Source organism: Mytilus edulis, chromosome 7 (genome assembly GCF_963676685.1).
Source record: "Mytilus edulis chromosome 7, xbMytEdul2.2, whole genome shotgun sequence".
Classification (NCBI taxonomy): Eukaryota; Metazoa; Mollusca; class Bivalvia; order Mytilida; family Mytilidae; genus Mytilus; species Mytilus edulis.
The window spans coordinates 22091109-22104639 of NC_092350.1; the positions used below are offsets into that span (position 1 = coordinate 22091109).

Genomic DNA, 13531 nt, shown 5'->3' on the forward strand with positions numbered 1-13531 from the left:
TTATAAATGATAACAATGCATGCATACATACAGTACATGAAAATCCTATCTATCTCATGAAATATGAGATTAAGCTATATTTTGGCTCCAATAGACCATAGAGAGATATATATATATATAATACATATGTTTATAAAACAAGTCTGAAATGTTGTTTCAGTGTGTTAGACATGTTAGATGATCAGATGATAACTTGTGTATTTTTTAATAAATGACATTTTTGTAGAATTAATTTTCTATTCTAGGCCCAAACATCTTGTTCCATTTGCAAAAGAATAAAAAAAAAAGAAGAAGATTGTCTTATAAATCAGACAGGTTATTCATTGAGAAGACTAGCAAACCACCAATAATTTAGACTTCAAAAAAGTTTTAGTGCAGTTGACCAAAAAGAATTCTGGCAAAATAGAAAAATCCTCAATTCCCCCAATATAATGATGAAACAAACTGTTGGAATAACGTTTCACAAAAACTAGTTAACTTCTAGCTCTTTACCACTCTATGATAATGAAAAGAATTACTGGTTCAAAAATAAAGACCTAAGAAAAAGTAATCCAAATCTGACCGGTTTAGGTGTGCTATCGTTTGAATAATGTTGAAGGAAACTGTTGCTAATTGCACTAGACACACTATGAACCACCTATTTTTTCCTGGCAGATAGAGTGAAGAGGTTTCAAGACCTGCTTTCTCCACTGAGGTTACAGGTTGAAAACAAATTGACAAAATGAAGATTAAGGCATATCAAAATGAGAGGCTTGTTTTTATATATAACACATATCTACACAGACAAAATCATTTTATAAGCAAGATAAATGCTGAATCAGGCGATTGTTTCTCTTTTATGATAGACCAAAGTAGAAGAACCAATAGTCAATCTTGAATCTTCAATGAGGCTAATTTAAAGGGACATACAACTGAACATTAGAAAATTATGCCTCTTTAATAATGCAAAAGTATGGCAAATTTATTTTGTCATACACATTTCATAGTATTTAGTAACATAAAACTATCTTATACATGTATCCTAACAAAAATAACTGAACCATGAGTTACACCAATCTTGGTGTATAGCTCATATGGTAAAATTTGTGGGAACCTTTTTTGTTATTTCATATGAATGAGATGAAATTTGGGTAAGACAGCAATCAAAGAACATCACAACCATAGAAGACTATCTTAAAGTACAAACAAGAGTACACACGCTGAAATGTGCTGCCTTCTTTACTAACCCTTTGTGTTGTTAGTCCTAAATATAAAGCTTTGAAAACTATCGCATCAGTTTAACATGATCTAAGAAAATGAGGTTAGGGTTAGATAAACCAAACTGGAATTACATGTTCACCTTACAATCATTCCATACACCAAATACATGTATGCTTTAAGTATAGTTGACCTATTGCACATCGAAGAAACAAACTTAACCAGGTAAAATTAACATTGACATCAATGAACCATGAAATTTAGGCCAAGATCAGATGAACCCTGCCAGACAGACATGATCACCTTATAATCATTACATACTTAACATTTAGTTGACCTTTTTCTTATAGTATTTATGTAATAAGCTAAACCAGGAAAATTTAAGATTGACCAATGATTCAGGAAAGTGATGTTTGGAAAAAAAGATTGGATGGTATTTGTCAGACAGACATGTTAACCTTACAGTTATTCCATACAACACATATAGTTGATCTATTGCTATTAGTAGTATAGTAGTAAAACAGACCAACAACAAAAATTAGCGTTGAGCATTGAACCGTAAAATGAGGTCAAGGTTAAATAAAACTTGCCAGACTGACATGTACATCGTAAAATATTTTCAAACACCAAAAATATAGTTGACCTGTATACAGTATAAGAACAACAGACCAAAACATAAACTTTTAACTTTAACCACTGAACCATGAAAACGAGGTCAGTGTCAGGTGACACCTGCCAGATATACAATTTCACATTACAATCGTCCCATACACCAAATATGGTTGACCTATTTCTCACAGTATTAGAGGAAACCGACCAAAACACATAAACTTAACTACGAACCTCTGAGCAATGAAAATGAGGTCAATGTCAGATGACTCATGCCAGTTAGACATGCACACCTTTGAATCATTCAATACACCAAATATAGTAGACCTATTGGTTATGGTATCTGAGAAAAAAACTTAACCATTTTTGTTGTTGGTCTCTTTTACTAATACTTATAGGAATAGGTCAACTATATATGTTGTATGTTATAACTGTAGGGTGAATATGTTCACTGATCCAAGAAATGAGGTCGAGGTCAAGTGAAAACTGTATGACAGGCACGAGGACCTTGCAAGGTACGCACATACCAAATATGGTTGTCCGATTACTCATAATAAGAGAGAAATTAAGATGCTCAAAATGTTAACAACTAGTCACTCAACCATGAAAATGAGGTCAGGGACAATGGAAATTTCTATAACATAAGGCATCTAGCTATATACAAAGTAAGAAGGGCCCTTCTGAACTATTAAGCTTTTTAAAACAGGTTAGCTGACACCGTCGCTGCTGCCACCGGGATACTATCCCTATGTCAAGTTTTCTGCGACTTAACTTGGTGTCTACGTCGGGTCTGGCTCAATTGACATATATATATATATATAACAATACAAAATATTTGTGAGCAATGGTGTTCAAATTCTTGTTGTGTGTGTAGTCTATACAGAACACGACACATGGGATTTGAGAGCAGCAGAACGTAAATTATCTTAGCCCATTTATGTAGTGACGGTTTGGGTTTCAGTTTCGTATTCTATGTATTGCTGGTAGATTATTTAGTCAAGGATCTCGTTCCCATCAATTACGTTTTACTATTGAATTCTATTATAGAAAGCAAAACAAATGGTTCGGAAATTTAGGTTACTTTATATCCAAACAGGATAGCACATCATAACTTTTATGTTTAGCCCTGTTTTATAGCTGAGAGTTTGCAATGGGTTTTTATACGAGCGCAAAAAAAATTTGCGGTCGTATATTAGTATCACGTCGTCGTTGTCGCCGTCGTTAGCGTCGTCCGAAGACGGATGGTTTCCGGATAATAACTTTAGTATATGTAAATAGAAATCAATAAAACTTTAACACAATATTTATAACCACAAAAGGAAGCTTGGGATTGATTTGGGGGTTATGATCCGTAAGGTTTGGGAATAAGGGGTTCAAAGGGGCCCAAAACAAGCATTTATCTAGTGTCAGGACAACTTTAGTATAAGAAAATAGAAATCAATAAAATTTTAACACAATGTTTATAACCACAAAAGGAAGCTTGGGATTGATTTTGGGGGTTCTGGTACCTAAGGTTTAGGAATTAGGGGCCCAAGTTGCAACGGGGCCCAAAACAAGCATTTATCTTGTGTCAGGACAGTAAGTTGTGTATAAGTATTTCAATTGTTCTGAAATTGTATCACAATGTTTAATACCACAAGTAGAAGGTTGGGATATATTTTAAGGGGTATGTGGCAAACAGTCTAGGAATAAAGGGCAAAAAAGGGCCAATCGGACAACCATTTTTGTAGTTTCAAGACAATACATTGAAGTTATCTTTCTTTGTGCAGAATGGTTGTTGAATCACCTAAAACCAATACTTTATGAAATCTTCTTTGAAAATTGGAGTTATCTTTCTTTGTCCAGAATAGTAGTTGAATCGACTTAAGTCAATGCTATATACAATGTACAATGCAATATTCACTTTACTACCAACTGATAAATCAAAGCAATCTTTACCATTCAGTGATTACAAGCGTTTTGATTACCATTCTAGGATTATGCCCCTTTACAAATGAAAAATTGAAGAATTTTTTAGTTTCTTTTCTCTTAACTTAAGTTTGTCTTAACTAAATTTAATGAAATGTGTATATAATGCTTATTACCTCTAAACTCAGTTTACGTTCAATTTTTGGCTGCTTCACTTTTTACAGTTCTAAAGTTATGTCCCTTTATAACGGGTTATATGCTAGCCGGGGCATCGTCTGTGTCCCTTTTGACACATTCCCCATTTATTTTTTTAGAAGTTACTATTAATTAATATTAATTTTAACCATGACTATGACATTTTATATTTTAATATTTTATGGTGTATTTAAATGGTTAGTTATTGTTACAAACTCCATTAGTATTTGAATTGAGATCATTTTTGGAATAAGGGAAAGGGAGAGGTGAAAAAAGTTGGGGGGGGGGGGGGGGGGAGGGGTCAAAAATTAAAAAGAAAATTTCTTCAAATATTTTTTTGAGAGGATTAATATTCAACAGCATATAGTGAATTTCTCTAAATCAAAAACAAAATTTTTAAGTTCATTAGACTACATTCATTCTGTGTCAGAAACCTATGCTGTGTCAACTATTTAATCACAATCCAAATTTAGAGCTGTATCCAGCTTGAACTTGCCCCAACCGTTCAGGGTTCGACCACTGCGGTCGTATAAAGCTACGCCCTGCGGAGCATCTTTTTGTCATTATCGAAGGCAACCAGTGACCGAAAGTTGCTATAACCTGTACGTCATAAGTTGTCTCACAAATTGAAAACAAGCTTCCAAAAGGTCGTATAAACCTCCTGGAACAAATATGGATGAGTGGCTGTGCATATTATCTTTGCTCTCTCTTTGTTCTTAAAAGATACAAAACAAAAACAAAAACAACAAAATATAAAAACACCACAACAGCAACAAATTATTACAAAAAGTAAACCCTAACAAAACAATCCAAAACATCCCTGTGAAGGGGAAAAACAGGATAACTCTATCTGACCATTCCTCTTGTACCTAATTTTTCTGGCTCAAGTTAAGTTAAAAACGAAAGGAGCCCTTCATATGCAAAGAAGGGTGTTATGGTCTAATTACTAATAAGACACTTAGTACCTATCGAAAGAATAGAGGAAAATCCCGCGAACAACTGTAAGTTTTTTGCACTTCTTTTTATGTTTATATTTCTTTTTTATTTGCGTTTTTATCACATTTTGTCCGTTGTCTTATAGCGTTCCATATACAAATATCTAATAGATGATACATCACGAACTATCTGTTAATGTTCGGGTGACTTTTGTGAGCCCTATTAACACACGGAAGATCGTTTTCAATGTTTTCAATTTAGGTTATCTGAACGATATAAGCAGGAGCTATTAGAATCGCCATTAAAAAGGGAAAGTAACAATAGGAAAGCAGTACTCTGTCTGAAACTGAAGCATCCAAAATCTATAAGAATAGGACAAAAGTTGTGTTTATATCTTATTTGTATAACCTGAGTTTAGGTTGGTAATTTCCACAGTATAATTAAAGATTTTTTTCATTATTTTGAGCAAAATGTCGGCACTGAGGTAACAATATACGTTATTCAATAGTTCTATCATAGTAACTCGAATTTTGACGGATCTTTACTGAGTTTTGCCATACACTGTATATAACAATACATGAAGGAACAAGTTTTCTATCGAAGCTTCAAGGGGTGTAATAAGTCTTGTTTCCGAATCCCTATTTCATGTACAACTGGGTTTTCCTACTTCCTTTCAGAGCATGCCTTCAGGGCAGCTCTGAATCCCTCAACGGTGTTGGTCGCTGTAACTGTTGTTGGTAGGTTGTTCCAGTCCCTGATTGTCCTCGGGAAGAAAGATTGGCCGTAAGTGTCTGTACTTGTTCTTTCTTGGAAGAAGCGGTTTTTACCTCTGGTCCGGTTATCATTCGGTGTCAGATATTGGTGACGGTCTATATCTATAAGATCATGCTGGATCTTAAATAGCATGCATAATCTATTTGTTTTCCTCCGTTCTTCGAGACTTTCCCATTTAAGATTTTTAACCATATTTGTGACACAGCCAGGTGTTCGGTCTGTGTAGTTGTTATTTACAAATCGTGCAGCTCTTTTCTGGACCTGTTCAATTGCCTTGATTTTATTTTGGGCGGTTGGGTCCCATATTGTGCTTGCGTATTCCACTGCAGGTCTTACCATTGATACATACGCAGCTGCCTTTACAGGTTTTGTACAGCCTTTGAGGTTTCTACGTATAAATCCCAACGTTCTGTTTCCTTTGCCTACTGTATTATCTATGTGTTTATCCCATGTTAGGTTGTTGCTAATGGTTACTCCAAGATATTTACTTGCTTCCTCTGTGTCTAAAGTATGACCGTGTAGCTGGTACGATGTTTGTATCACTGGTCTATTTTTTTGGGGATATTCTGATGACAAGGCATTTTTTGGCATTGAAACTCATCTGCCATTTGTTTTCCCAGTCTTCCAATGCTGTTAAGTCCTTTTGAAGTAGTTCACTGTCAGCTTGGTTGATGATGGTACGAAAGAGTAGGCTGTCATCCGCGAACAATTTGGTCTCTGATGTAGATGCTGTTTCTGGCATGTCGTTTATGTAGGCCAGGAACAGTAATGGACCAAGGACTGTGCCTTGGGGTACACCAGAGAGTACTGGTACTTGTGAGGAGACAGCACCCTCTAATATCACGCTCTGCTTTCTGTTATGTAGGAAGGAGCGAATCCATTTATTGGTTTTGGGGTTGACGCCATAGTATTCCAGCTTGTGTAGGAGGCGGTGATGTGGTACCTTGTCAAATGCTTTTGCAAAGTCTAGCAGGATGATGTCTACTTGGCCGCTGCTTTTTAATTTTGATGCAATGTCGTTGATGGTTACGATTAGTTGGGATTCGCATGATCTTCTTTTGCGGAATCCGTGTTGTGCATCAGTTAGTATTTTATTTTTGTCAAAGTGGTCCATGATGTTGCTATGTACAATATGTTCTAAGACCTTACACGTGATGGAAGTTAGAGATACTGGTCTGTAGTTAGATGCTAGGTGCCTTTCGTCTTTTTTAAAAAGTGGAACTACATTGGCATCTCTCCAATCTTGCGGGACTTCACCAGTGTTCAATGATGTTTGGTATAGGTCTGTGAGTATCGAAGCAAGTTGTTCTGCTGCTGCTTTCACTCTTTACAAAGAACGGGAAATATAACAAATGCATCATATTGCTGGTGTTGATAAGATAACAATTTCTGTAGAAATATCCCGTTTTGCCGGCTTCAATTGAGATATTTTAATCAGAGCCGGTAAAAAATCATATTTACAAATAAAACGAAACCGCGGGAAATCTTTTCGATTGATCTCCCTTGCATTGTTTTAGCAACAGAAGGCGCTACTGTTTCGGATGCTGGAGATGTTATGATGAATCAGAGACTGGTTAAAAAAGGATGCTAAATTTAGTCTGCAAAGTGTTTAATTTATAGAAATTAATGCAATGTCTACCAATAATCTAAAATATTCAAATAGACGCAAAAAACATATTGGATTTACGCGTTATCAACACATGGTTTTGGGTGGAAATTGGAAAATGTATTCCGGTGAATTGTATTGATCTGTTATATGTTAATGACAGTGGTTCTACTTGGGAAATTTATGTGGCATTTTATTAAGTTTTCTTATAAACGTTTTATGATACAATGTCAAGGTCCACGCGGATGTCACTTCACAGAGACGAGCAGTATGTTGGACCATATAAGCTGGAGAAAACACTTGGAAAGGGCCAAACAGGTATCCACATTTTCCAATAATCTGTGTGCCAATGCTATATGTTTGCACCCAATAGGTATGAAACATTATGGTCTACATCACTGATTTAACGGACAGGTTATATTTTTATTACCCTGCTTTTATTTTAAACACAACAATCTCTTATGATGAAACAAAAATAAGAAAAAAACTTCCAAGTTGCTTTGGTTGTGCCAGAGACATATATACATGTGTATATGTCTTTGGTTGTGCCAATTTGTAAAATACACACTGAAAACTGGGGTTTAAGTTAAAAAATAAATGAAAGAAAGAAAAACTGAAGACTTGTTGAAAATAACCCTTCAACTATGAGCATTATATAATAATGTTGTATTATGTCTCTGTCAGCATCAATGAAATAACATGCCAAAAGTTCACTTTTCTCACACAATTCAATATTCTATACATGTATGCATGACCCCATGTTCATGTAGTATGAAAAATATATATATCAAACGTTGAAATGTTGAAGGTGCATCATGTGCATTGCACAATCCGAACAGCATTCATATATATTCGGCATTCATATATATTCGTAAAGTCCAAGCGAAGTTATAAAAGCAGTTTCTTCATGCATCGCCACAACATTACATGTACTTGTAACCACTATTTGAATCTAGTGTTGAAAAGAATTAGCTCTACTCAAAGCATCAAATGATTCCTCTACATGAGGTAGGGGGTAAGCATCTTTGTATGACTTCTTGTTAATTTTTCCAAAGTCCATGCACATGCGCAGAGAATTGTCTTTTTTCCAACTAAAACAATAGGTGAAGTGTTAGGACTTGTGCTTTAACGAATAATCTATTATATACTAGCACATTTTAGCACTGAGAAAGTATCTGGTATCAGTATTTTAACATGAATACTATTCAAAAAGGCGCAAAAGTTGTCGTTATTTAACACAGATTCTCCAAGTATAAAATGACATTATGAAACACATACAAATGCAGAGTTCGCGAAAAGTGTCAGTCCTCAGGATTTCACCACCAAAATTTTGCATAGGACTGACACAATTTTAGTATTTTTCAACAGATTAATAGTGAGGACCAGCAGATTTTCTTCAAGGACCACCAGGGGAAAAAAGATTTCGCGAACTCTGCAAATGTATGTTACATATCCATTGGATGGGGATCCAGCCAATTTGAAAAAAGGGAGTTCAGACCCCCAAAACACCATATAAAAAAAACTCAGATTATTCATCATATTTGGAAGAAGACCCTGAAACATTTACATGACTAATTTGAAAAATATCATAAACAAAATAAAATCTTCCATGTGCTAAATAATGTATTACATTAGGAAGCACTAGCTGTCATAGTTTCTGACCTGTCAGACAAGCAAATGATTATGAACATGCGACAGATTTAAACTAGGAAGATTTTTACGAAATTTACTATACTAGCCCCATCAAATTGTCCTTGGTCATCAGTCATGTCAGTGGAATTTAAAATTGCAAAAAATGTACCTGTCCCAAGTCAGGAGCCTGTAATTCAGTGGTTGTCGTTTGTGTACAATGTATGTGTTACATATTTGTTTATCGTTTATTTTTTATATAGATAAGGCCGCTAGTTTTCTCGTTTTACATTGTTTTACATTGTCATTTCGGGCCTTTTATAGCTGACTAAGCAGTATGGGCTTTGCTCATGGTTGAAGGCTGTACGGTGACCTATAGTTGTTAACATGGTTAATGTCTGTGTCATTTTGGTCTCTTGTGGACAGTTGTATCATTGGCAATCATACCACATCTTCTTTTTTATACATAAAAAAAAAATCCAATGAATATTGGAAAAGCACTTAATTTACACATACATGACATAGATGTAATAATGATATAATGAACAAAGGAAAAACTATTATCAACCATCACAATGATGATTAGTATTAGATCTAGAAGTGTAACAATTCACTAAGACACACCAAAATTTCACCTATTTCCTTTATGTTAAATTTGTAATTTACTGTTACATGAAGTTAATATAGTAATTTCAGTCTGATCACGTTGATATGACATGTAGTACAAAGCCTTTGTACACAGTTAAATGTTTGGCAGAAAAAAGTGAAATCAACTGATAGCACAATCTTTTTTATCACATGTGCATAAAACAGATATCTTATAATTATTTTAAGACATAAAAAGCGTGAGTCAGTTTGTGTAGATACTTTAAACATCTGGTAATACTTTGATATTCTGACTGCTTCAAACTTTTGCAAAATCTAAATTGTATTAATTGTGAGAGAATAATCGTCTTAATTCAACACTGTCAAAACTAGTTTGATCTCTTCTAGTCTAGTCAGGGGCGGATTTAGGCGGGGGCGTGGCGGGCGTGTGTCCCCCCTAAAATTTGCAAAGCATGGGTTGTCCGCACGTAATAAGTATCCGAAGAGACGACGAAAGCTAGCCTAATGTCGTCGCATTCAATGTGTTTTAAACATTCAAACAAGTATTACTATTGAATTTGAATATAAAACAGTAATTTAACAGAATTATTTAACGTGATTACTAATCAACTGACCTATTGTTTGTTTAAGTTCTATAAACATGTTACACTTCAAAGGAAGGTGTCAAACTCGGTACTGCGTTTGATGACAAATATCATAGGCTTTCAGCAGTTAGAATAAAACAATTGTGACATTGTAGTTGCAGTTTTAATAAACAATTTCTTTGAAAATCGAAGTTCAAAAACATCCCTACATCACTTTCCCACGAAGAAGGTGAAAGTGCCCTACCCGCTATTTGGGTTATTTCATCATGGCACGACCAAGAAAGCAGTCTAAGTTAGATTCTTTCTTAAGGAAAGATAAAGATTATGGTTCAAGCGAGAGGTTAGTTTGTTAATTTGACTCATTATTTAATATCTCTGTGACAATATATGATTCTCACTTGCAACATATAAATTTTGCCGAAGCATGCATAAAAGGTAAAGGACCAAACTCGTAGGTACTACAGTATTACATGGGATCCCAAGAAAATAAGCACAGTTTTTTAAGGATCTCATTTTGATTTTATTGGTTAGCGGCCAATTTTTTTTTTACAAAATTGAAAAGTCTAGCACGACCTCCGAAAATAGAACAAAAATAAAAACACGTATTATGAATTGACAAATAAATTTTACCAGTAATAATTTTCGTTTTCAAAATCTTATATTGGTCAGATGAAAAATCATCATTTGCTTCGTCTCACTTTGCGTCTGTCGGTCCGCCTGTCTATCTGTCAACTCTTCACATTATGGTTAATGAAGATTGTCATTAAAATTATGCGGTTTTAGATTGAAACTTTAATTTCTCGCTCATTTTACCACAAATGTTTCTCGTCACACTTCGCTTGGCAAGATATCTATCTACATTGCACCCACTCTAGAAGAATATTTTAACCTAAAAAAAAATTTCGCCTCGCTCCTCTCGGCGAATTTTATTCTACGCCCCCCCTAACGTCAAATCCAGTATCCGCCCCTGCTAGTAAGATAATTTGTTTAAAAGACAAATGTTCAATAAGTTTTTAGATAAATTTATGTGACGGTGTACATGTCTGTAATTTAATTCAGAGACCATCAGAGGGAACATTTCATATGTCATGTACATGTATGAGGAGCTTATTAAATAAATTGAACCATAAAAAATATTTAAAATTGTTAAACCTTTTTTATAAGGGAGTTGGGGGGGGGGGGGGGGGTGGGGGGGGGGAGGTCTTCAGTCATGCTTCAGTGATACCCTATATAATCAACCACATTTTCAAATTCATCTCAAATTTAGGTAAACAATGTTAGATCTTCACATTAGCGTTAGCAAATTTTGTTCTTCCCTCAACAGGATTCTTCCCTTCATCATGTTAATTATATAATTGGATTTTGATTTTATGACAAAAGAATTTATACTTAATCATGGTATTTCTACAAATTGATACTGATTACCATAAAAAGAATTACTATATCTGATATTATCCCAAATTATCACATTATTTTTGCTGAGAACATTAATGAGACAGGTGCTGGAAATCCAAGGATGGTGTATTGAATTCTAGGGTGGAGGATCACTACCCTGAAATGCCTGGGGTGATCCCTGTTCATGTTTTATTGACAAGGGAAACTTTGTTAGGACCAGTAAAGCAAAATTAACCCCAGGAGCTGCATTGTTTACATATACCACATGGCACAATAAACTAGCGATCAGCTGTTTCTGAAGTTATCTTGACTTGTACATCATGTTGTAAGGTGTTTTCAATGATCATGAGGTCAATTATATCAAATGATGCCTACACAGTCTTAATAAAATTTTAGACCATATGCTACTCGTGCTACATGTACACAAAATATCATGTGTATGAATAGTATAACAATCAATAAGATTATACTTAATTTATCTGTATGATAATATGGTAATTACCACTTATGATAATAGGTAGTTAGTGATGTGAACATGTCAGATCATTAATATTGCATTATACTTATATTGATTTATGTAAATGACCTTAAGAACGAAAACACACAAGCTAATTTATTGAATATTTACTAGTATATGAATACCCCTTAAAAATTTGTTTTTTGGTTGTAACTTCAGGTTGTAATAATTATCATGATTATATTGTTTTAATTGTAAATTGCTTCTGACATACACCAGAGATGATTTCCACCTGTAAGGTTCTTGATATCATATAAGTAATACTGTATATCATAAGCTCTAGTGCATTTCATCAACTTTTGTAAAAAATGGTCCAAATTTATCTGCCCTTGTTCATATTGTTAAAATGATAATAAAATCTACCAATAATCACAATAATAATCTTGTGTACAACTCTTACAGTACAATACTTTATTGTGGTAGCTAATTGCATTTGCATGAAGACAATACAATGTATATAGGGTCTTTCACAAATATTAACAATTTTGTACAAATACATGTGTTGCTTATGTTCAGCATATTTCCTAGTTGAGAATTTCTTTGCAAAATGCACATCATCGCCACATGTTTTATATTTTGCACTAATCCTGATTAAGAATTCAGAATTTTCATTAAGAACAAATTACATACATTTAAAGGATATTCAAGATAGATGACACAACAACCTACCAACGTCATCTGTATATACATGTACATGTAGTCTAAAGGTGATGTTTAAACTTTATTTATTTTGATGAGAATTTTTGTAATCTTAATTTTATGTTTTTTGATTAAATTAATTTTAATAATTGGCAGAAGAACCAAATTATAACATTGTAGATTCACATGTTTATCCTCTCCTTAAAGTTTAGGTGAACGTTTGATATTGATGTTAACTTTCAAATTTGTTTGGTAAAAAATGAGGATTAATCTATAGCCAGATAAATAAAGAACATATGTAAGATTTTTTGGTAAATCAATTAGCCTTAATATGTTTATGTACTGTTAGATAACCTATCTGTAATCACCTAGGTAGATAATGAATTAAATTAATATCATCACATGTTAAGTATAGGGTATATGGTATAACTGTTTCCAGTCTTACAAGTTAGGCAGTTGATATCAAATTGTCTGTTTCTATGTATGTTGGTGTTTGATTTTGTAGCAGTTCAGTTTTACTGTTGTTCTTGTGTTTTCCTCTTAAAATTGATGTGTTTTTTTACCCAGATGGCAGATTTGTTATCACTGAATCTATTTATGACTATTGATAAAGCTGTATACTACTGTTGCCTTTTCTTTACCAGTACACACACAAGCAAAGCTGAAGCAACACATTGGGCTCATGTTTGTCATCTTGCAGTGCCTTCCATGATTCCACAATGCCTTGAGATAGATTAGACAAAATTCCAAAATCTATAGGACATGAAGTTGAGCACCTGTCCCTTACTTGAGCAAATATTAAGGGAGGGGGAGATCATGAGGATAAACCTTGAACTCAGTAGAAAGTTTCATGAGTTATAAAGCTGCATTACAGTTTAAGATGGTACTTGAACTTTAATTTTCTCTAAAACATTAACTAAATATAGATCTGAAAGA

General features: G+C 34.1%; 1 protein-coding gene across 8 annotated transcripts in view; it reads left to right on the plus strand.

Moving 5' to 3' along the window:
* The first annotated feature begins 7127 nt into the window (after positions 1-7127).
* LOC139481082 (serine/threonine-protein kinase BRSK2-like) overlaps positions 7128-13531 on the plus strand; it is a 66734-nt gene continuing 60330 nt past the window's right edge. For 5 of the 8 annotated variants that reach the window (XM_071264161.1, XM_071264160.1, XM_071264162.1 and 2 more), the window contains exon 1: positions 7128-7543. In XM_071264161.1, the coding sequence (XP_071120262.1) occupies positions 7453-7543 (91 nt within the window). In that variant the 5' untranslated portion in view covers positions 7128-7452. The remainder of the gene's footprint in view (positions 7544-13531) is intronic. The other 3 variants (XM_071264165.1, XM_071264163.1, XM_071264168.1) reach the window with 1 other exon arrangement.